The 24,427-nt window shown below is 43.2% G+C and overlaps 1 protein-coding gene across 3 annotated transcripts in view; it reads left to right on the forward strand.

The window, feature by feature from the left end:
- The window catches only part of mrvi1 (murine retrovirus integration site 1 homolog), a 48,718-nt gene that overhangs the window by 570 nt on the left and 23,721 nt on the right, over window positions 1–24,427 (forward strand). The window contains exons 2-12 of one of the 3 annotated variants that reach the window (XM_083760111.1): window positions 11,016–11,297; window positions 14,220–14,326; window positions 16,265–16,329; window positions 17,553–17,726; window positions 18,941–19,018; window positions 19,282–19,319; window positions 19,421–19,477; window positions 19,939–20,472; window positions 20,638–20,716; window positions 21,959–22,079; window positions 23,386–23,416. In XM_083760111.1, the coding sequence (XP_083616237.1) occupies window positions 11,226–11,297; window positions 14,220–14,326; window positions 16,265–16,329; window positions 17,553–17,726; window positions 18,941–19,018; window positions 19,282–19,319; window positions 19,421–19,477; window positions 19,939–20,472; window positions 20,638–20,716; window positions 21,959–22,079; window positions 23,386–23,416 (1,356 nt within the window). In that variant the 5' untranslated portion in view covers window positions 11,016–11,225. Of the gene's footprint in view, window positions 1–1,251; window positions 1,363–10,986; window positions 11,298–14,219; window positions 14,327–16,264; window positions 16,330–17,552; window positions 17,727–18,940; window positions 19,019–19,281; window positions 19,320–19,420; window positions 19,478–19,938; window positions 20,473–20,637; window positions 20,717–21,958; window positions 22,080–23,385; window positions 23,417–24,427 lie in introns of those variants that run through there. The other 2 variants (XM_083760109.1, XM_083760110.1) reach the window with 2 other exon arrangements.

Consider the following 24,427-nt stretch of genomic DNA (forward strand, 5'->3'; position numbering starts at 1 on the left):
TCTTTGAATTATGTTGTGAAATGTAAAGATATCAATAGAGCATTGCAGTCATTAATAACTAAATGTGCTTTGTAATTTGTTCTTTTGATTAACCCATTCTGACCTGAGATCAGATTCTAAAAATGTCTGTTTGAAAATGACAGTTTTCTGAAAAAGCTATGTTTCTATGTCAGTCGTTCTTCGATTTTTCAAAAATAGCAGACCTACAAGCTCGTAGCGCGCTACGAGCTTGTAGGTCTGCTATTGTAGATCTGCTATTGTAGATCTGCTATTTTTCAATAGCTAAAGCATAACGTAATGCTAACACCAAAAGGGGTTCCCGCCTAAAGTACTTTTGAAAGCAAGTACTCCTTTACTTTAACTTGAGTAAAACATTTGACAGAGCAACTTTCAGTTGTACTTGAGTAATAATTTGGTCACCAGGGGTATCTATACTCTGACTAAAGTACTGGGGTTGAGTATTTTGTCCACCACTGTGTAGTTTACCAAAAGAAATCACAATGTTCATGTGATCGGAAGTGGATCACATGATCACAATAGAGGGTATATGCGCGTGACATCATCATCAAACCAGGAAGTTATGCAGGAACGCCTACTGAGTGGCAAAAAACTACTTTCTGGCCTTGACAGCCCCATACAGCCACACAGAAAAGTCCTGTCTGATTGCATTAAACAACGTTAAACAATGTTAAACTCATTTGCAACTCGATATGCCATTCACTTTAAGCATGCGCATACCCTCTTGCACATCGAAAATAGCAGATCCACACAAGCATTCCAACCTCAACGCATCACATTGATGGAACGCGTTGTGAGCTTGTATATCTGCTACTTTAGGTGTGTGACCGTCTTAAGCATTAACTATAGTAGAGTAAATCTTTATCTATTTCCTCATGATCTGTTTTGTGCACACACACACATACACACACACACACACACACACACACACACACACACACACACACACACACCCATTCCACTGTTCAAATCTCTGCCGTGACAGTGATTAACAAGGTAGATAATCTCTGTAGAAAAAACAACATAGCTTTCCCCAGGTTTCAGCTCGGTTTGAAGGATGATCAGTCAAGGCTCAGTGGAGCAGTAGCCTGAGAGAGCACACACACACACACACACACACACACACACACACACACACACCATAGCAGCCCAAAGAGGCATGCAGAGCCTTCTCCTTAAATGGTCACAGCTCCCAGGAGTGAAGTAGAGGCTGGTGCTGAAAAAAGGGAACGGAGAGGAAGGGAGAGGACGAGAGAAGCCTGGGGGATCGCAGGGTTTTCTTCGTAAAAGTCTGAGAATGACAGTTTGACGGTGGGAAGCTGGTTTGAGTGAGGAGGTCAACGAGTGGAGTGGGTATATTTCTACAACAGTAGTAGACGACTCAGGTAAATGGTCTGTGCTATCTGTGTGAACAGGGAGATGGGGATCTGCTCCGCTGTATACTTTAACATAGAGATTTAGTGATTATGTTTATGCGGACTTATGCAAACTCATGTGAGCCTGCATCAACTGGTCAGTTTTGGGTAGATGTGACTGTATGGTGTTGAACTGACTGGCAGCATCACGCCTTTGTAGTGCTTATAGATTATGGATTGTTTCTCTTGGGGAGACTGTTGCCTGTCTTTTAACTGAATATCCACTGTGCTGTTTGCCTTGAACTTGAAAGGAACAGCGTCCTCTGAAATTAAGTTTTTTTGATTACTGTAAAACAGGATGTTGACATTTTGTTCAACTACACCAGCTATTATGTAGGCTGTGGTTACTGTAGCTGCACAATAACATGTTACTGTAATTTAACTCTGAGAGTGAATAGATGTGAAATATACCCGTAGGGTTCATTATCATATAAGGATTATATTGTATTTGTACTAGAAACTGATTAATGTATCAACCTGCAGAATTATGCTTCCATAATGCTTATATCGCTATATTTCGCACACTCCTATATCCTGTTCTATCAGTCGATAGTTCTGTAGCCTGCCACTTCCTCTGTGTGCTTCACACAACCAAATTTTAAACAAATCTGGCACTCGGGAGCAGGCTTATGTAACAGGGCAGACGAGAGGGAGGACAAGAGGGAGGAGGGCTCTGCTCCTTTTCTCATGCGCCGCGAGGCCATTGCTGCGGCGGGAGGCACTGTATATGTTTGAGGGCCCCAGGGGGCCTGACCGTTATAAGGGACCCCCGTCTCCTCTTTTAATCTGTTATCCTCAGAGTTAACTCCTTCAGAGTCAGAATCATCTTTATTGTCACATCACAGGTTTACATGGTGTACTGTAAAACAGTGTGGGTGAAATTCAGTTTTTGGGCTATAGCTCCATCACTTTTTGGATTGTTTAAACTTTTTGGATAGACAGAAAAGAAAGAATGCGAGCAAGGGAAGGAGAAAAAAAAGAAGGAACTAGAAAAAGTGCCCTTCTGGGCACAGGTCTCCACCAGGTTATCCACAGATCCGTGCAGTTAGAGGTAAAAACACTTTTCGGCCAGTTATAGCGCCACCTTGAGGCTGAGTTGAAATTGTTCATGTGGCATTTCGTCCTCGGCCTAGTGGGAATGTGGGTGCACAATTTCACGGAAATCACGCGATGTGTTCATGATTTGCAGCATTTTGTTTGAAACTGAGCACTCCTGTGAACTTTGGAAGCCAATCTTAACCAATCAGGATGGAGTCTGAGAAATCTGAAAGACTGGTTTGGTTGAATTGCTCTAGAGAGACTGTGTACCAATTTGCGTGATGTTTGGACAAAATCTGTAGGTGTGCTGTGCAAAAACTTGTTTTGCACAAAGCGGCCTCCTGGTGGCGCTATAACAGGCCGTTCTGGAAAGTTTGGGGCAGAGGTTCATCGTTGGCATCCAGGGAGTGTGTGTGCAAAATTTGGCATCGACCGGGTTAACGGTGGCCGAGATTAGCTGCTAACGGACACACACACACACACACACACACACACACGGACGGACGGACGGACGGAGTGCAAAACATACTCTCTCCCCATGCCTTCGGCCTGGTGGAGACAATAACAAAAAGAGCATATTTACACATAGCATATCCATGCTAACATGGTTGTGACAAAACATGTAAATGAGTGAAAGGCACACTCAAGGAGGACAGCTGTGGTTGACAGTGGAGGGGTCGTCCTATGAGTCAAGCCTTGCAGCCGTCTATGTTCTGTAACAGGAAATAATTACAGTGATTCGATTGCACTGCAATATTTATCTCACGATGCACCAGGGAACAGTGTTTGGTCGCCCAGAGTCCTGCAGCAGACGACATGCATCTTAGTGGTCAAATATGTCACATTGTGCCATATTTGGCACTCCATCCATGTGGATGGATTGCATATTAGGTAGGTTTATTATGCTAGGTTTGTTTGCATATTAGGCTACGGTATGTCAGAGAGCACCTTTATGGAACTATACGTACAACAAAATATGGCAATATTCTCCGTAATGTACAAAGGGGGATCTACAGTATAATCAATGATAGTTGTGTTTTTCTTTGCCTTTAACCCATTCTGAACGGGCACCCATTTTGGTGTTGGCATCATGTCATGCTTTAGCTATTTAAAAATAGCAGATCTACAAGCTCATATCGCGCCACCGAGTGGCGCGATACGAGCTTGTAGGTCTGCTATTTTTGAAAAAAATCGAAGAACGACTGACATTTTTAGAATCTGATCTCAGATCAGAATGGGTTCATCAGACCAGTGTGTGTCCGGCGGAAACCTCGTATGAATCTGATCTCAGGTCAGAATGGGTTAAACAGTGATGTTTGATAAAAGAAACACTAATAAAACACTACATTTAAAAATATACTACATAAAATATTGAATGGTGAACTAAAAACAAACAAAACTGCAATAAATGTAATCTATTTGGCCACCAGAACGTCAAAGCTGTGGTCTCCTGGGTTGATATAGCACATAAATCATGCAAAGGCCTGTTGGGAAAGACTGCAGGTATGAAGCAGTTCATCATTTCATGAGCGATGAGCATTAACTGACTGTAGTTCCATGGCGAGGTCAATATTGCCTCAGTAACATCATTTCAACAGTGTCACACACAGACTAAACCAGCCAGATGGATTAGGACAGATCATGATTCAGTTTAGCAGTATATAGAGTATTAAAACATTGCTTTCCCCAAAATAGTCAAATAACAAGATCACATGATATGATTCATGATGTTTGTAATGAGTAGAGAATGTGCCTAAAAGTGTTGGGAGAGAAGTATACGACCACTTTGAGGCTGTTCCGGTCAAGTCATGCATATCTAAATCTTATAAGTAGACGTGAGGACAAGGTAAATACACTGAAAGGAATTGCCCAATTCATTTCCAGCACTTATGAGTGCATGAGTCTTCCCAATTTGCTTGTGTCACATTACAATCCATGTATGTGGATTAAACATCTGTTGATTTTATTTCTATTATTTTGAATAGTAATAAGTTATTACTTAATAACTAGTGTTTTTTATGCACGCCCACAACCCAGGTCGAATTGGGCTGCCTACGCCTCCCTAAAATGCCATGCACGCCCCCCCCCCCCCCCTATAAACGCCATGCCCTGATCTCAGATCAGATTGTATGTACATTTACATAGCAGTCTAATATGATCCGGGAATGAAAGGGCATGGCCAGGTCAAAACAAAACAACATATAGCTTTGTTCCTATAGAGGGTATGCGCATGCTAAAAGTGAATGGCACATCGAGTGGCAAATCGAGTGGCAAAGCAACATGCAAAGTGAGTTTAACATTGTTTAACGTTGTTTAATGCAATCAGATACGACTTTTCTGTTTGGATGTATGGGCTGTCAAGGCCAGAAAGTAGTTTTTTGCCACTCAGTAGGCCTTCCTTTCCTGCATAACTTCTTGGTTTGATGTCACGCGCATACACTCTATTTAATGCTGGGTACATGGTGTAGATCTGGACCTAATCATGATTACCTTTTTGACAATACTGCCTTTGGCTACTATTTGTATAGAATTTTTGTCGGACAGAAACCTTTTCTTTTTTATGTGTGGGGCAGGAGCCTATCTCCTGTTTCTGTAGGCATGAGGCCCATAGGGCAGGAGCCTATCTCCTGTTTCTGTAGCCATGAGGCCCATAGGGCAGGAGCCTATCTCCTGTTTCTGTAGCCATGAGGCCCATAGGGCCAGGAGCCTATCTCCTGTTTCTGTAGCCATGAGGCCCATAGGGCCAGGAGCCTATCTCCTGTTTCTGTAGCCATGAGGCCCATAGGGCAGGAGCCTATCTCCTGTTTCTGTAGCCATGAGGCCCATAGGGCAGGAGCCTATCTCCTGTTTCTGTAGCCATGAGGCCCATAGGGCAGGAGCCTATCTCCTGTTTCTGTAGCCATGAGGCCCATAGGGGCAGGAGCCTATCTCCTGTTTCTGTAGCCATGAGGCCCATAGGGGCAGGAGCCTATCTCCTGTTTCTGTAGCCATGAGGCCCATAGGGGCAGGAGCCTATCTCCTGTTTCTGTAGCCATGAGGCCCATAGGGACAGGAGCCTATCTCCTGTTTCTGTAGCCATGAGGCCCATAGGGGCAGGAGCCTATCTCCTGTTTCTGTAGCGTGAGGCAGCTTGATGTACAAGTACACCCCCAATCCAACCCTTGATGCTGAGTGTCAAGCAGGGAGGCACTGGGTCCCATTTTTAGAGTCTTTGGTATGAACCGGCCGGGGATCGAACCCCGACCTCCCAGTCTCAGGGCGGACACTCTAACCACAAGGCCACTGAGCTGGAAAAATAAATCTACAAAGTAACTAGTAACTGTAGTTTTAAAATAAATATAGTGGCGTAAAAGTACAATATTTGCCACTGAGATGTAGAAGTAAAAGGCAATTGGAAATACTCAAGTAAAGTACAAATACCTCAAAGGTGTACTTAAGTACAGTACTTACAGTAAGTAAATGTACTTAGTTACTTTCCACCCAGCTGAGTGTCCCTGAGCACTACACTTAAAGGACCACTTCACCACTTTTCAACCTATCTTCATATAATCGGTCCTCACTAATAATCATGAAATAATGGCGCAATTCTTTTCTACTCGGTCTGTGTCTCATAGGAGTGCTTTGGGCAGTTTAGAAACAATCTTCCAGTGACATCATCGATGGGGAATACAAGCTAATAAAAACTGCAGGCTTTCTAGTCCTGAAAAGTTGCAATGCGAAAATGGAAGCCATCGTTCTCACGATAGTGAAGATCTAAACATTTTTGTAAAAAACTCTTGTAAAATAATCTGCCTAATGATGATGTCACTGGAAGACTGTTTCTAAACTGCCCACAGCCCTCCTATGAGACACAGACTGAGTAGAAAAAAATCGTGCCATTTTATCATGATTATTGGTGAGGATGAAAGGTTGAAAAGTGGTGAAGTGGTCCTTTAAGCCCTGCTCCCACCCACCCAGTGTGCCTCATGGGGGCTGCTCACCGTGCTAACATGGTTTGGGTCAAATGCAGAGAAGTAATTTCTCCCACAGGATCACTATAAATACCCAATAAATAAAATAAAATGTCCATTCAAGAAAATGACCAACATAAATCATTCTTTACTTGTATTATTAATGGATCTGTCAGCTTTCCTTCATGTGCCAGAGGAACCCAACCCGCTCCTACTGCGTCATACTGGGTTCATCCACTAGCATCAGGGGTTCCCAAACCAGGCCTAAAAGACACATTGATGTGGTGTCTCTAGTGGTGGGAAAAGTACTTAATAATAATAATATCTGGGGTTTATTTTTGTGGGCGGCTGTGGCTCAGGAGGTAGATCAGGTCGTCCAATGATCCCTGGGTCGGCGGTTCGCATCCCGGCTCCTCCTCCTGTCCACATGTGGAAGTGTCCTTGGGCAAGACACTGAACCCTACATTGCCTCCAGTGAGTCGGTTGGTGTGAGCTCGCCACCGTCGGTGTCTGAATGTGGGAAGTGAGGACGCTGGCGTCGACTGTTCACCGCTTCACCTGCCAACGTATGAATGAATTGTAAAGCGCTTTGAGCACTTGGAAAAGCGCTATAAAAATGCAATTCATTATTATTATTATATAGCGCTTTTCATGAGTACTTAAGTAGTACTGTAATGTAGAAATACTCTGTTACAAGTAAAAGTCTGGAATTCAAAGTACAAAAGTATTGGCATCAAAGTGTACTTAAAGTGCCAAAAGTAAAAGTACTAGTAATTATGCAGAATGTTCCGTTTCATGATTTCAGAAAGATCTTTTAAGCAGCTTGGACTCCTCATGCACAGAAGGAAGCATGAGGTCAGTCCGCTGCCCCCCCCCCCCCAGGTTGGCAGAGGAAGTGTAGCGCCCAGGATTACATTAGATAATTGACACTGGAAAAATGTGTTGAAGAATCGTGGGAGAGAATAGCAGATCTAAAAGCTCACGATGCGTTGCATCGTGACACATTGTGAGCTTGTAGAACGGCTATTTTCAAACAGCTGAAATGTATACCGGCCTGAAGTGGTTACTGTATGTTTTGTAATAATAATCAAAAAAATCTAAAAGTAATAAAAAGTAACTAAAGTTTTCAAATTGATGTAGTGGAGTAAAATATGGAGGTTAGTAAAAGTACAATACTTGGATCCGAGATGGAATGGAGTATAAAGTAAAAGTATTGGAAATTGGAATGGAAATAGGCCTACTCAAGTAAAGTACTAGTGATGGGAGATGATTCGGCCTTTACAGATAAACAAGCCCAAAGTAACAGCTTGAACAGATGTACAAGCTCACAATATTAAATATAAAGGTATTAAAGTTAAATCTGACTTGCCTAAGCAAGCCCTGTTAAGCCCAACACACACCGGGTGCGCAGCGACATGGCACAGGCGTTGCCGCGCTGGAAAATAGAACGGAGCTCGGAGCGTCAGGCGAGGCGTGAACGCGCGTCGGACGGAGCCGGTGTGCAGGGATAGGTTCATTGAAAATAACGGAGGCGGCTGTTTTGACGAGCGGCGTTCGCAGACGGTGTGTGTATAGGGCTTGACATGTGTTTTTCAGAATGGACAAAATTATTATAATTTTTTCAATACAGAATGAGATATATGATATCGGCCATAACGGCAATTAATTATATCGGATATCGATATCAGCCTAAATGTATCATCGGCACATCCCTTTAAAGTACAAATGGCCCGCCCGATATACCGGCTCACATCATGACGTGTCTTTTATTTTTGTATGAAATTCTTTCTAAAAGGGTTTGTTGTATTTTTTGAGGGAGGAGGGAGGGTATTCTTTTAAATAAATGTAAGATATTATAAGAAACATTAAAAGGCAATATTTACCCGCGACTCCAAAATTGGCCCCTTACCCATCGTTTGGGAAATATGCACTATACTGCTGGTTACACCAAGGGTAGCGTGAAACGGATTGAAAATCTGTTTTCATACTGCAGGACATTGCATGTTTGAGAATATGAAATGAGTTGCTCTCTGCGGTGAGGTTCACCAGAGATGTCGGTGTTTATGATGTTACACACTTACATCTCAATAATTTATTGGAGTTCTCCTCTCTGGGTTTTGGGAAGGAAATGGGAACTGCCAGATGGAAGTATGGCTGAAAAAATACATTTGATGATAAGATAACTCAAGCCAGGCTGAGCAATATGTGGCCTTACTGCACGTTGAACAGTGCTATTAAATGAACAGAGAATCTGTACAATTCCAGTCAAGATAGAACAATCATATGTGTAAAGAGGACCAAATTCCAGTCAAGATAGAACAATCATTTGTGTAAAGAGGACCACGTTCCAGTCAAGATAGAACAATCATATGTGTAAAGAGGACCACATTCCAGTCAAGATAGAACAATCATATGTGTAAAGAGGACCAAATTCCAGTCAAGATAGAACAATCATATGTGTAAAGAGGACCAAATGTTCCAAATTCAAACTAGAAAAGTTCTAGTAAGTCCATGGACAACAAATTGGAGAGTAAATGTTCATGGAAGCAGAGGAACTTCAATATTATTATTGTCACTTCTGAGCCAGAAATAGACACTTATCAAAAAAGCACTGCAATCTAGAACATTATTTTTTTAAACGATATTTTTTTTGCGGCTTACGCCTTTTATTGATTTTTTAAGGGATAGAAAGTAGGCTGACAGGAAACGGGAGAGAGATGGGGGGATGACATGCGGTAAAGGCCGTGTCGGGTCCGGGAGTCGAACCCGCGGCACACCGCGACTGGATCACCAGTCCGGTGCCCAGACCGTTACGCTACGGCCTGGGCCAATCTAGAACATCTTAATGAATACAACATAAAATAAACCAACCAGTATGGCAGAGTATGTTAAAACAATATAACTATAGCACATCTGCACTGGTTGGAGGAGGTGAGGTCTTCATACAGTAACATTGAGAAATGTAGATCCATGGTTTGGGGTTGGATCCCTACTGATTGACAAATAGCCTGCCTGGAGCTCCTAAGCACAATATATCTCCCCTGTCTAGCAGGGATTGCCTCTTGGATGAGCAGTAGAAAGGTGGTCTCTCGCGGACATAAACGTTACGGATTGCAGCTTAAGGCTCATACTGTACATAGTCTGGATTTTCGGTGGTTAGGTGACCACCGAACTACAACATGACGTCACGAGCTGCGGTGAAGAGCAAACCACTGCCACCGCTCCAGCCCTTCGCTCTGTTTTTACTCGCCACCGCTCAACGTTATTTCAGCTCCGGTGGTCAGCTCACCACCGGACTATGAATAGGCCTTTCAGAAAGCTCCCGCTTATCTCTAAAAAAGTGTTTTGCATGTATCCATAGACCTTGATAGATCTCCTGGTAGAGAGAGATGAGGGAATATGGCCAATGTCACTCAGTGACCTGACTCTCATATCATGTCTGTTTAAGATATTTTGGGTACTCTTGATGGACATGCTAAATCTTCCCACTAAATTATCCATGTTTGTATATGTCCATTGAAAAGGGTAGAAGAATGTTAGTAGATGTTTTGATTAATTTCTCTGTCAAATTGTCAAGTGAAAGTATATTTGTTCATTCATGCTCTCTGAAGACCTGAGACCTGAGCACATAATTATGCACATCATTCAATATTTATATGTGCTTCAGCTGAAATGTTTAGGTCAGTTGTGTGCTTGACTGCTTGTAGATCGCTGTTTCTACTAGAGGAACTGTCTGTCTGTCTGTCTGTCTGTCTGTCTGTCTGTTCAGGATTTTCAAATGCTGTGAATAAGAATCGTGCTGGTTTTAGGACGGACGTTGTTGTGGTGATGTTTTAGTACCTAAGTAACCGAATAACAGCACCAGCTTCCTGTGACCATGCAGTAAAGCATGCTGACCATAGTGACCTGTGGGGAATAGTTGTACCAGTGGCTGTTTTCTACTGAACACATTTTACCCTGCCAGCTGAAGTGCGTGGCAGTGTGTTGTAATCGGTCCCGTGTGTCTCTGTTTTTGTTTGTCGTTAGTTGTAACTAAAGCAAGATGCCTTGAAAACAAATGGACAGTATATTTTGGTTGTAATCCGTGATTCCAAACCCGGGTCCCTCTACTGTTCAGCTATTAAGGAAAGCATATTTGGACGGAGGATAAATTGCATTTGTCACCGTAACTTAAATTCCTTAGTAGTAGTGAGTCATGTAAAAGTGGCTTAATCATTATTAATTTAAACAAACATCCTGTAAGTATGCTTATTATACATGAGGAAGTGATGTAGTTGTTTGTCCAAGACCAAGCTAAGGACCACAGTCGGAAGACTGTACTGTGTGTTTATCATTGACCATTTATTCTTGCATGGCGTCAAATAAAATAAAATAAAATCATATATGTGTGTGTGTGTGTGTGTGTGTGTGTGTGTGTGTGTGTGTGTGTGTGTGTGTGTCCGTGTCGCCATATATGGAGAAGGAGATGCTTTCTGTACCCGTGATCTGTATCCTGAAGCACTTGTTTTGCGCATCCACTATTGTTTGTGTTCAAGAAATGTCTTGTAAAATGTGAATACAAATAGATGTTAAGTGTGTGTGTGTGGGCTTGCAGCGTGAAGAAGAGGAGGGACACTTGTTTCTGGGATCTCCTCTTGACCAGAGAGGCCACGACTCGGAGCAGTCCTGGGACCTTCTCCGTGGTGACCGTCTCCACGGTGCTGCTGAGAGACCCTCGGAGCAGTCCGGTGACCTCCTCCACGGTGCTGCTGAGAGACCCTTCATTTTCCCCCGCACGCGATCCCGTCCCACGTTGCCTCCTGCCATGCCCACCGTCCCTGAGGAAGAGGAGGATTCCCCCGAAGACTTGGACAGTTCTTCTAGCTCACCCAGTACAGTAAGTACAGTACTACTGAACCTTTCACTCATATCCTGTATACTCCATAGTCTTCTACACTGTAAAGGTATCTGCGTTCATTTAGCTCTGAAAGTCTCGGAGTGACAAAATGGATAAATCAACACTGAGGAGTTGACTGTGTATTACTTTATTAGCAAAGCATATGAAGCAGATATTCACAGATTTAATATACATACTGTTTGAGAGTAATTGTTGGCCTCACACTCAGGCTTAATTTACATTTTGTTTCACTCCATTATATTTTTTAATCGACGAGGCTAGAGATTCATGGGCTGGAACCAGGCTTACTAATACAAGTTTTATTTTTCCACTAATAATTAAATAATAGGGTTCAGGATAAAAGTTTCAATAGATTGTTTGTTTTGTCCCTTTATCTACGATATTTATGTTGCCATGAAAATATCATACCAACGAAAACCATACAGGGTAAAGGCATATGGTTTTATTCAGAGAATCCAACAGCAGAAAGTCTTATATGGTATAATTATGGTATTATGCATGGTATATCCAATTTACTGGTATTTCAAAGTACCTGTGATGAAAACTATAAAACTCCGTTTTTTAACCAGTACTCTTACTAGCTACATAATAATTCTCAGTAGAGCTGGCTGAATCAATCAGTCTTGAATGAGAGCAAACTCATTGATCGCAGATCAATGAGCTTGCTGTTTGTTTGAATGGATGGCTACCAGTACGGAGTACCTAGTAACCAACTGAGTGATGAATTAAGCTTTACTCTCCCCAGAATGTTGTCTTCAGCTGCAGTTGTTCATAAACACCGGCCAGATGAAACATCTGTGTGGAATGGAATGAAGTTCTTTATGTATGCCAACATAAACATAAACGTTCACAAATATTATCCAGCAAACGTGGCCTTTCTGCCGTTTTTTTTACTCTTAGAGGGATTTCTTTTATTAGGTTTTGAATCTAAAATAAGCTCTTAGAGGAGCTCTCTGTGATTTAGTGTTTGATGTTATTCTGCTACTTCTCTTTGATGGCTGGACAAGGATTTTATGAAATAGAAAAGGTTTTCATTTCATTTCACATGAAATCAGGAGATCCTCTTTGGACCAAAGACCTGTGAGACAGTATATTTCTCAGTATTTGTGTAGAAGATGAACGGTTTGTACACTGAACATTATCATAACTTACCCCAGTGTGGATGTGGTTTTGTTTTGTTCTTTTCCTCCTGGAGATACTGAAGTCTAATTTACACTTCAGTGTACAAACTGTAATGTCTGTTGATGTGTCTCACAGAACATATAATATATCAAGCAGACGTGAGTTCTTATGTCGGTTGCAGTAGTATTTATTTAACTTCCCTCCAAAAGCTCGGGCAACACATAAACTTCCTTCATGACGCAAGACACAGACAACAACTCTTAAAGTGACAAGACCCCTGTCACAGTAACTTCACTCATTAAACCCCCCCCCCCCCCCACACACACACACACACACACACTCTGGAAAAAATGTTTACACTTCTTTTCAACACTTCGACACGAGTGCAGAGCAAGAATTGTCTGTTCCTGAATGTACCACAGACGGACTGACGGAGCAGCCTACTGTAGGTGCTTCACTGAATACCGACCCATTACAGAAAACCACATATTTCTTGTTCTTCTAAAAGCTTTTCAAAGCCACCGTTCCTTAAGCGAGTGGCTTCTTTTAACCTTCCACCAGACTTCACCTCATTCCTTTTATTGTCCCTGGCAGCAGCCATGGTATAAAGCTGATACTGATAGAAATGAACTGTGATGTCTTTATAACCTGTACTTGTATTAAAAGCTTCAAGAAAATATCTCTCTGAAACCTACTAGAACCATAGATGTACTTAAAAATCACACCCGTGTGAAGTGAGGGGCGCTCTTGTCGTCGTACATCATCCAATAAAGAATGAATATACTTCTTCATTAATTAATTTGTCAACTTATGATATTATCTTTTAACCATGATGCAATGTTTAAAAAAACCCTAAAAAAACCCTCTTTTCACCATGATCTTGCAAGATGACAACTGAATTTATGTGATTGGTTAAGCCGATTTACTCGTCTATGACTCAGTATTGCTCGTATTTGACGGACATCCTACTATAAGTGTGCCACGTCTCTGTGTCTGCGTGTGTGCGTGTGTACGTGTACGGTTGTAATGCACGTAACTCGAGAACCGTTTGCCCCTCCGACTTCAAATTCGACACACGTGTTCCGCTCCCCCGCAGGGAGTGCAGTGCCCGGTACAACAAAAGGCTCTGCTCAGGCTCTGCCAGTGGGTCTAATCAGCCTAAATCCTGCCTAAATCACCGGTGCAATTTCCAGCCTCTGCCTCAGCCAATTGATTGCCATGGCAACCCCACACCTGCCATTACTTAACCAGTCCACTTTTCACAGTCAGTTTGCACTCTTCACATACAGGCAGACAGACAAATACAGAGATCTCCATGTGGGACACAGACAGTTAAAATGGGTGCTACTGTATGACAACGGGTATTGATACAGAGATCTCCATATACAGTATGGGCACAAAAGGGACACAGACAGATAGTTAAAATGGGTGCTATGACAAGTTGACAACGGGGACTGACTGACTGACTGATTGACTGATTGACTGACTGACTGACTGATGGGAAATGCACGATTTCATAGTAAATGCGACTTGCAGTCGCAATGATACTATAATATAGAAAGCTATACTTTCCATGAGACCTGAATTACTTCTTTTTCTAGCTTGCATAATTGCCATAACAATATCCACTTATTACATTTGGTTAGCACATGGATGTGCTACCCTTTTGGAATTTAACAATATCCAATGCTAGTTTTGCATTCTTCTTAATGTTGCAGTATTCTTAATGTCCTTATACATTCTAACATCTTTGTTCGTTTCTTACTGTTAACTGTGTAGTACACACCGGGAGAGAGTCAAGCGGTTGTCATGACTGCCCCCACCATTGTGTTCCCACAGCAGGCTGCGTTTGTCCAACAAGAGGGACACCCATTAGAGCAGGCCAGGTACTGTTCTTTCCTTTAGAGCACAGAATCAAATACATACTAAATGGATATGTATCCATATCCATTTAAAGGTTCTCAAAGTGAGGTTGAGAAGGTTGCAGGGGGTCCCCAGCAAAATGAGTTAACCCATTTTGGGTCGGGAACCCCTTTTGGTGTTGGCATTATGTTATGCTATAGCTATTGAAAAATAGCAGCTCTACACGCTCATAGCGACATTTTTTTAATCTGATCAGAATGGGTCAATCTTCTTTTCTTCTTCTTCTTTCGGCTAATTCCCATCGGGGTCGCCACAGTGGAACGTCCGTTTCCATCTGGTTCTGTTTTCCACGTCTTCCTCTGTGACTCTCTCCACCTGCATGTCGTCTCTCACCACATCCATAAACCTCCTCTTTGGCTTAGTTCCTTCCTCTGACCTGGCACTTCCATCTTCAGCATCCTTCTCCCAATGTACCCCTCACCCAAACCATCTCAACCTCACCTCTCTTGCTTTATATCCCCAAACCTTCCGACCTGGGCTGACTCTTTAATTTAGTCATCTCTAGATCATCTCTTTCCTTGTGACTACTAATGAGAAACGTAGCATCTCTATATTCTGCCTCCTGTCTTTTTGTCAACGTTTCCTAATCCACACAGCATGGCTGGCCTCACTGTGTCCTGTCCATCTTCTCTCCCTCTGGGTGGGGCGCTTCTGTCACAAATAACACCTGACCCTTTCCTCCATCCATTCCTCCCTGCCTGCACTCTCCACTTCACCTCTCTTCCACACCCCCCTTTACTTTGGATAGTTATAACCCAATGTATTTAACCCATTTACCTGTAGGCCTGACCTCGAAATTAAAAAAGATCTGACAGTTTTCTGACATGTTTCTGTATTAGTGGTGCTCAATTAAAAAAAAAATAGCAGACCTACAAGCTCGTAGCGCGCCACTCGGTGGCGTGCTATGAGCTTGTAGATCTGCTATTTTTCAATAGCTAAATTATAACATAATGTTTAAAACACAAAAAGGGGTTCCCGCACAAAATGGGTTAAACTCACCTCTGCCACTCCACTCTGTTCCACTGTCCTCTCTTTCTCGTTTAGGCGCACATATTCTGTCTTACTCCTGATGATTTTCATTCCTCTAAGCAAAATGTGTTAAAGCATTAAAATCACTATATGCATGCAGTGTGTACAAGCTCACAACGGCTATTTGTGACTGTGACCTTGTCCATGTACTATTTTTAAAAGATCTGAAAAATCTATTTTTAAATATGTGTAAGATTTTTCTGTTACATTTGAACAAGATTAATATTTTATGGGAAGCTCTGGCCAAATATATTATAGTGTCGCAGTCCCCCCCCCCCCCCCCCCCCCCCCCCCCTTTCACGATGACGTGAGACCCAGAAGTGGATTCCCCGTTAAGTTTCTCCATAGGCTTTTCAGAAAGTATTTATTTAAAGTCGTTTACGCCGCGGACGAAGCCAACTCGAGTTGTGACAAATCATGAAAACAAACACAAGAACAACAAAAAAAGTGTTGTAACCTGCCGTTTTCTTCTTCTTTCTAATTATTTGTTCGGCCCGAAAATGTTTGTTTGTTGTCATGATTTGTTCGGGCCGAACAAATAATTAGAAAGAAGAAGAAAACTGCAGGTTTTTTCTTCTTTGTAATTATTTGTTCGGTCCAAAATGTTTGTGTTTGTTCTTTGTTGTCATGATTTGTCACAACTGGAGTTGGCTTCGTACGAGGCTCAAAAGGTCTTTAAATAAATACGTTTTGAAATGTCTATGAGGAAAATGAACGGGGAATAATTTCCTGGGCCCTGGTAGGGGGCGGTACTGTGACGCTCTATTCATTTAGGGGTCCTTCACATGAAAAAGTTTGGGAGTACCTGCTCTGTACCTGAGTACCTGAATACCTGCTCTAAGAACGTTGTACCATGCTTGTCTCTCTCCCAGACCACACAGTCCCAGAAGTCGCGTGGCCAGGAAGTCCTCCTCTGCAGGACCCATTACCACCGTTGGTGAGTAAATCCAGCAACGATTTTATTCATGAATGAAGCCAAGAGGTATATTAATTAATACAGTAACTGTGATTACCCCTAGACAATCACAATATTGATTCTGTCCTGAGATGCGCTTATCAGAACCCAATAATTGCATCGATGTTACACCAACATTGGAATGAGAACTTTCCCCTATAGGGCGTCACAGCTCCCTTGAGGTCTTAATTCTTCTACAGACAGAGGCAGTTCTGTTCTGGTCTTTCCTGGGTCCACTAGTTCTGTCGGACATGCTCACTAGGAAAATGTTGACTTAACAAAACATAGATTTCAAAGCCTATTTAACCAAGCATATTCCATAGCATATTTAACTATGAGATTGAATACATAGAGTTAAATTAACACTGGGGATTGTATTGTGCACCTTCCCTTTCATTAACCCATTCTGACCTGAGATCAGGTTCTAAAAATGTCCTGACAGTCCTGGCAGTTTTCTGAAAAAGCTATGTTTCTGTGTCAGTGGTTCTTCGATTTTTCAAAAATAGCAGACCTACAAGCTCGTGAGCTTGTAGATCTGCTATTTTTCAATAGCTAAAGCATAACATTATGCTAACACCAAAAGGGGTTCCCACCCAGCATGGGTTAAGAGTATATAGTCTCATCTAATACTAAGGGGAATAAAAGACCATAGTGTTCCCATCATGTGTGTGGACCATCATAAACACCAGTTCAGGAAACATTGGCCTTAATGTCTAAGTTTGGTCAGAAGTGCCACAGCGCCTTAAATGATGGAACTCTCTGTGTGCTGTGTTGTGTCAGTTTAACTACTGTACGTACAGTATATAGGCTATGCTATCTTCCCGAATATCTGAGATGCTTGTATTTCATTTGATTGATGTTGTGTTGTCTTATTATTTGAGTTTTAGAAAATAGGAGAACTCATTTTGTGCCAAACACGAAACACCTGGTGTGAAATCAACAGGCTCACTTGCATAATGCGCTCCTTGGCAAGAGCTCTGTTCACCATGGAAACGGTAAATGTTAGAGAAGTAACCACAATAAGAGTTTAGGATCTGATCTCCTTGGAGATACCGTCTCTGCCTTAAGGTTATGACCAGGCTTTTCTCTTCGCAGATGAGTAAGCCTGGGACCGAGCCTACTGGTCCAGCCAAAGATACTTTATAAAACAAAACCCAACAATATACGTTAAGATGTTCATGATGTGTTTGTGTGTGCTCTATTAGACAGCACAGGTGCAGTGATTGACCTGGTGAAGGACCAGCTGCCTGAACTGCAGCTGTCTGCTGAGGAACGACAGAAGAACCTGGACCTGCTGGAGCAGGCCAAGAAGGTCAGCGATCGCTTTCTGACCCGCCGTGGGCGCAGATCCACCAGCAGCCTCTCAGAATCACCCACAGGTACTGACCGCACCGTGGTCCGGACCTCACAGAATCACCCACAGGTACTGACCGCACCGTGGTCCGGACCTCACAGAATCACCCACAGGTACTGACCGCACCGTGGTCCGGACCTCACAGAATCACCCACAGGTACTGACCGCACCGTGGTCCGGACCTCACAGAATCACCCACAGGTACTGACCGCACCGTGGTCCGGACCTCACAGAATCACCCACAGGTACTGACCGCACCGTGGTCCGGACCTCACAGAATCACCCACAGGTACTGTACCGTGGTCCGGACCTCACAGAATCACCCACAGGTACTGTACCGTGGTCCGGACCTCACAGAATCACCCACAGGTACTGACCGCACCGTGGTCCGGACCTCACCGAGTCAGGTACTGACCGCACCGTGGTCCGGACCTCACAGAATCACCCACAGGTACTGACCGCACTGTGGTCCGGACCTCACAGAATCACCCACAGGTACCGTGGTCTGGACCGTGACACACAGAAACTCACAAAATGTACATGTACAGTACATGCCACCATTCATTCGGAGAGTGAATAGTGTAATTTTGAGTATCCAACATCTATCACAATGAATGGATCGTAAATAGAATAAAAAATGTACATACAATCAGAAAAGAGCCAACTCAATATATAAGAAGGCAGGCCCGTAAAGATCCTAAGGTGCCTGGAAAGTTAGTCAACCTAAAAAAAACAGTAAATGGCTCATGAATTTTAACAATACATTACGTTAAAATCCATGAATGAATGGATTATTATTTGGTTGGAACAGACTTCTTGTCAGACATCTTGTCTTTCTGTCATAGTCACATGCACAGTCCTGCATCAGATCATGTGTCCCTAATACCCTATCCAAATCAGATTCTCCAATAGCCTTTCTTTGGGTTATTAATTTAGCCTACAGTAATACTGTAGGCTAAATTAAGTCTCTATTTTATTACACACATTATAATGTGTGTTAATGTGTCTTAGGTTTGCCTGGTGGTTCAAAATGTGTTATCTTAGGGTTGCCTGGTGTTTCAGCCAGTTAGTGTACATATCCTATATGCTCTGAGAAAGCACAATCTAGTCTCTGCTCTTGGCTTCTGGTGAAATGAAATAGAGAAAAACACATACTGTATGCCTGCTTGCCTATTTATTCTCTTAAAGTTAAGATAGATGGCATTAGAGTGAGTGAACTATGTTGTCTTTTGCCCACAGGTCTTACTCCAACCCCTACTCCATCATCCTCTCCAGGGCCTTCAAGAAGCAGCTCCATTACATTGGCCCCTCAAATTGGTATGTACTGTAGGCTGTGTCATTTTATACGCAAATAGTTTGCAATTGCTCACCATTGTATCGGATGAAGAAAGAAAGGGGGCTCTGCACACTCAGAACGGTGCAAAATTTGAGTATATATACAGTATACTGTATATAAAATCAGATTTTGTGCCGTTCTGAGTGTGCGGATAAAGAGAAGCTTTCGGTATAGACCTTCTTCAGGCATCTGTATGCTCTACCATTGTATCAGAAAGATATACAATTTGTCCTCATTCCTTCAGCAGCGGCACCCTCAGAGGTCTTCTTACCTGTCAGTCAGGTAAGAAGAGACGTTTTATTTGATACGTTCATTAGACAATACAAACTGACCAAATAAATATCCTTCTTTTGTGCGTTTATCTCAATGCTTTATGGTTCTAGCATCTGGAGGTTCCATCCATGAGAGAGCAGCCCGATGTCACCACCCAGGAACCAGAGGTCAGAACAGCAGGCTCTTTCATGATCTTCTTTCACTCGGATGATGACATATTGTTGATGATCAGTAATGGTCTATCTTACTACCCTCAGAGTCCCAGACTGTTAATAAACAGATCAGTAATGGTACATCTTACTACCCTCAGAGTCCCAGACTGTTAATAAACAGATCAGTAATGGTACATCTTACTACCCTCAGAGGCCCAGACTGTTAATAAACAGATCAGTAATGGTACATCTTACTACCCTCAGAGTCCCAGACTGTTAATAAACAGATCAGTAATGGTACATATTACTACCCTCAGAGGCCCAGACTGTTAATAAACAGATCAGTAATGGTACATATTACTACCCTCAGAGGCCCAGACTGTTAATAAACAGATCAGTAATGGTCTATCTTACTACCCTCAGAGGCCCAGACTGTTAATAAACAGATCAGTAATGGTCTATCTTACTACCCTCAGAGTCCCAGACTGTTGGTGGACTGGAAGCCTAATGAGAAAAGGAAGGTGTCGTCGGGTACCTTATCACCCCGCTACGCCGTTCAGAAGGAGAACTGTGACCCCTGCGTCCCTAAGAAGAGCCCTGGTCCTCCAGTGGTCAATAAAGCAGAGGATGGCGTTGGCCCGGGGGGCAGAAGTCCCCCCCCTGCCACGGGGGTGGCCAAACCTGTTCCTCGACCGCCCGCTCAGCAGGCCCCGTGTACGGCCGAGATCAAGACCATCGCAGCCAAGCCTGTCTGTCGGCCACCTACTCAGCAGGCCCCCTGTACCGCCGAGATCAAGACCATTGGGGCCTTCCCTCCACTGATGAGAGCCGTCTCCTGGGACACTGTAGGCACCCTTAATGCCAGGAACGGAGCCCCTGGCTTACCTCCCATGACAGAGGAGACGTTCTCCTTCTCAGACAGGCCAAGAGACGGTCCCCTCAAGTCCTCAGGGTACAAGGACTTTCCAGCCCAGCCTGTCGGTACACAGAAACTGTCAAAACTCAGAGAGGTATATATAAATGTCATGTGACCCTTTATTATCATGTCTGGCTGTGTTTGGAGTAAATCAAATTTGAATTGTGCCTGGAAATGTTTATTGATTATTAATTCTTGTCCATTCTCTTAACCATAACAGCTGTTATTACATTGTCAATCTGTCCTAATCCTGACACAGGAGCACAAACTGATTCGGAACCAAAGCATCGGTGGGGAAAAGTTACCGGACTTAAGTGAAACTACTGAACAGGAGAGAGGTAGGTGGACCAGTGTTGTTTTTGGCAGCAATTTTTGATTTTAGTTTTAGTCATAGTCTTTTGAATAGTTTTCCTTTAGTTTTAGTCACATTTTAGTCACCAGGAATGTCTTAGTGTTAGTCTAGTTTTAGTCGACTAAATATCATACGATTTTAGTCGACTAAATCTACAGCTGATTTAGTCGACTAAAATGTATTTTTGCGGGCCTTGATGCCGTTGTAATGACACGATGACATGATTTTACACTTGCTGAAAATAGCAGATCTACAAGCACACAACGCGTCGTGCTGCGACGCGTTGTTTTTAGCATACAACCAAGTGTAAAATGACTTATACTGGATCTCTTGTCCACTAGTCCCTTCCTAACATTTCAGTCTAGTTTTTATTGTCACTTTTATTGTCACTATATTTAGTCTTAGTTTTAGTCATCGTAGCTTAGTTTTCATTTAGTTTTCCTCAGTGAAAAAAGGTAGTCGACGGACATTCGTCTTAGTTTTAGTCGACGAAAACAACACTGAGGTGGACTTGGTGTTTTGTCCTGTTAGATGAACTCTGAGAGTAAAAATGGACCCATCCAGTTTTATACTTGGATTTGACTGTGTATGATAGACAGAATATAGGCTACTGTAATTAGTCAATTAAAGGAGCTTACCCTTATAGTTTCTAACCTAAATTGGAAACCAAACTACAAAATGATCATATAGGGTTGCAATTAAATAGTATGTCACCACAATGTGCAATTTTTCTCAGCTTCACAAATATTGTATGCTTTCTATGTAATCCATTCTGATCATCCCCCTACACCGGCTACAAGCCTACCCCATTCGACTATGCATGGTACTTTAGCACCTCCATTCTTTTTATTACTACTCATATGGTTTTTGCATATTAATATCCTATATTATTGTTTGGATATAAATGTCTCAATGAATTGAATACACAGGAACTTAATGGAAATAAGGCCTGGGATTATTTGGGTTATCCTTTTAGTATTCCTTTGTATAAATCTGTGCCACTGTGCCTTTTTTTTTTACAAATCAATCAATCAATCAATCAATCAATTCGTTCAGAGACAGCCGTACATTAGAGACTAGACAATGAACTGCTGTTTTGAATTTGCAACAGTAGATGGCATGATTGTTAAATAAAATGTAGGGGATGTTAAAGGATTATAAATCCTGAAATGTTGTTATTTCAGAGATGTTAATGGATTTAATGGTCTGTCCATCTGTCTGTCGGCAGGTTTGCTGGCCTCTCCAACCTCTCCCAGCCCTGAAGAGGCTCGGGAGAAATCTGACGCTATGCCAAACATCTCAGACGTGATGCTGAGGAAACTCAAACTGTACCGGGGTCTACCAGGCTGGTGTGTAACACGTTATACAAGTACTTTAGTTTCCCTTTATCTGACAATAAAACAAACTAAGTTATCCTCGCATACAGGAAGAGTCTTGGTTAGTTTTCCACTGTTTAAATCTGAGCCAAGTCTCCTGAGGAGGCACGTCTGAACCTAAGGCAACTAACAATTGTAAATGTTGTTTGCTGTAGTAAATAAAGCAGTGTGTTTGAATCTGCATACAGAGCTCTAACCCTCCCACGCCTCACTAGTGAATCTGCATACAGAGCTCTCACCCTCCCACCCCTCACTAGTGAATCTGCATACAGAGCCCATCCCACCCCTCACTAGAGAATCTGCATACAGAGCTCTAACCCCTCCCACCCCTCACTGGTGAATCTGCATACAGAGCTCTAGCCCCTCCCACCCCTCACTAGAGAATCTGCATACAGAGCTCTAACCCCTCCCACCCCTCACTAGTGAATCTGCATACAGAGCCCCTCCCACCCCTCATTAGTGAATCTGCATACAGAGCTCTAACCCCTCCCACCCCTCACTAGTGAATCTGCATACAGAGCTCTCACCCTCCCACCCCTCACTAGTGAATCTGCATACAGAGCTCTAACCCCTCCCACCCCTCATTAGTGAATCTGCATACAGAGCCCTCACCCTCCCACCCCTCACTAGTGAATCTGCATACAGAGCTCTAGCCCCTCCCACCCCTCACTAGTGAATCTGCATACAGAGCTCTAGCCCCTCCCACCCCTCACTAGTGAATCTGCATACAGAGCTCTAGCCCCTCCCACCCCTCATTAGTGAATCTGCATACAGAGCCCTCCCCCTCCCACCCCTCACTAGTGAATCTGCATACAGAGCTCTAGCCCCTCCCACCCCTCACTAGTGAATCTGCATACAGAGCTCTAACCCCTCCCACCCCTCACTAGTGAATCTGCATACAGAGCTCTAACCCCTCCCACCCCTCACTAGTGAATCTGCATACAGAGCTCTAACCCCTCCCACCCCTCACTAGTGAATCTGCATACAGAGCTCTCACCCTCCCACCCCTCACTAGTGAATCTGCATACAGAGCCCCTCCCACCCCTCACTAGTGAATCTGCATACAGAGCTCTAACCCTCCCACCCCTCACTAGTGAATCTGCATACAGAGCTCTAACCCTCCCACCCCTCACTAGTGAATCTGCATACAGAGCTCCTCCCACCCCTCACTGGTGCGAAGTCGGGTAGGATAAACGGGGAGACGTACTGGTCGGGGTGGAACGTAAAAACAAATCTATCCATCACTATACTTACTAACTAATCTTTGATCTTTTTGCAGTGCACCCCCACTTACAGAAAAAGAAGTTGAGGTTAGTACTGTATCTTAATTGTTTTACTATGTTTTGAATGTCCGTTGATTAGGAGTGCATCCAGGGCCGTTCCTCCCATCAGGCAGAACAGGCAGACACAAGGGGGCCATGGTCATTTTTCAAGGGGGCATCATGGAAAATCCTGCCTAGGGCACCAAATTGCTCAAGGCCGGCACTGTTGTGCATCTAAACCCAAACCCATCCATCCATCCATGTCTACATGTGACACACATGTTATAGACACGTGTTGTCATGCTGCGACCATAAACTCATTAGCCCATGTAACGTGTTTTGCCACCCTGGACTGAAATGACACCTCTGCACTCAGCAGAGTTGGGTCCACAGGAAAGGGGCTCTTAGTTCCTGATGGGGACTGATGAGAGTGTCTGTACGTGATTTCCTGTCTCTGAGGAACGAATACAAACATGGCTGAGCCTGTTTGACAGGACCTCCGTCTGTCCCCCAGGGACATCATGTGTCTGGATTAGGACAGTCAAAGGTCATATATTTCCTCTAAACCCTCTGGACCATGCATGTTAGATCCGAGGTTAAAGAACTCCATAGGCGGGCTTTGATCGCCTCGTCGTCAGAGCATTGAGAGGTATGTGGGTACTTTGTCACTCCTGCTGTGATGAGATACTATTCCTCAAAACTGTTCATATATACAGCATTTATGTGTACTATATATATATATATATATATATATATATATATATATATACCGGTATATACATATACACACACACAGGTACATATATACTGTATACTCATGATTGTAAACTGTTGCATCTCAAAACATATCTTAGACATCCCGAAATTACACAAACCTTACCACACTTTATCGAAAAGCTTCCCAAACTGTGTAGGGGAGAGCTGTGGAGAGCCTGGCTATGTTTTCGCGTGAATTTGGGCCAGACCGGCCCACCACAACCAGCACGCAGATAGCAGAAACTCTACCACCCGCTCCGTCGAGGCACACACAAACAAACAAGCCCTAATAATACCACCACT

This window comes from Protomyctophum parallelum (genome assembly GCF_964188405.1).
Source record: "Protomyctophum parallelum genome assembly, chromosome: 2".
Classification (NCBI taxonomy): Eukaryota; Metazoa; Chordata; class Actinopteri; order Myctophiformes; family Myctophidae; genus Protomyctophum; species Protomyctophum parallelum.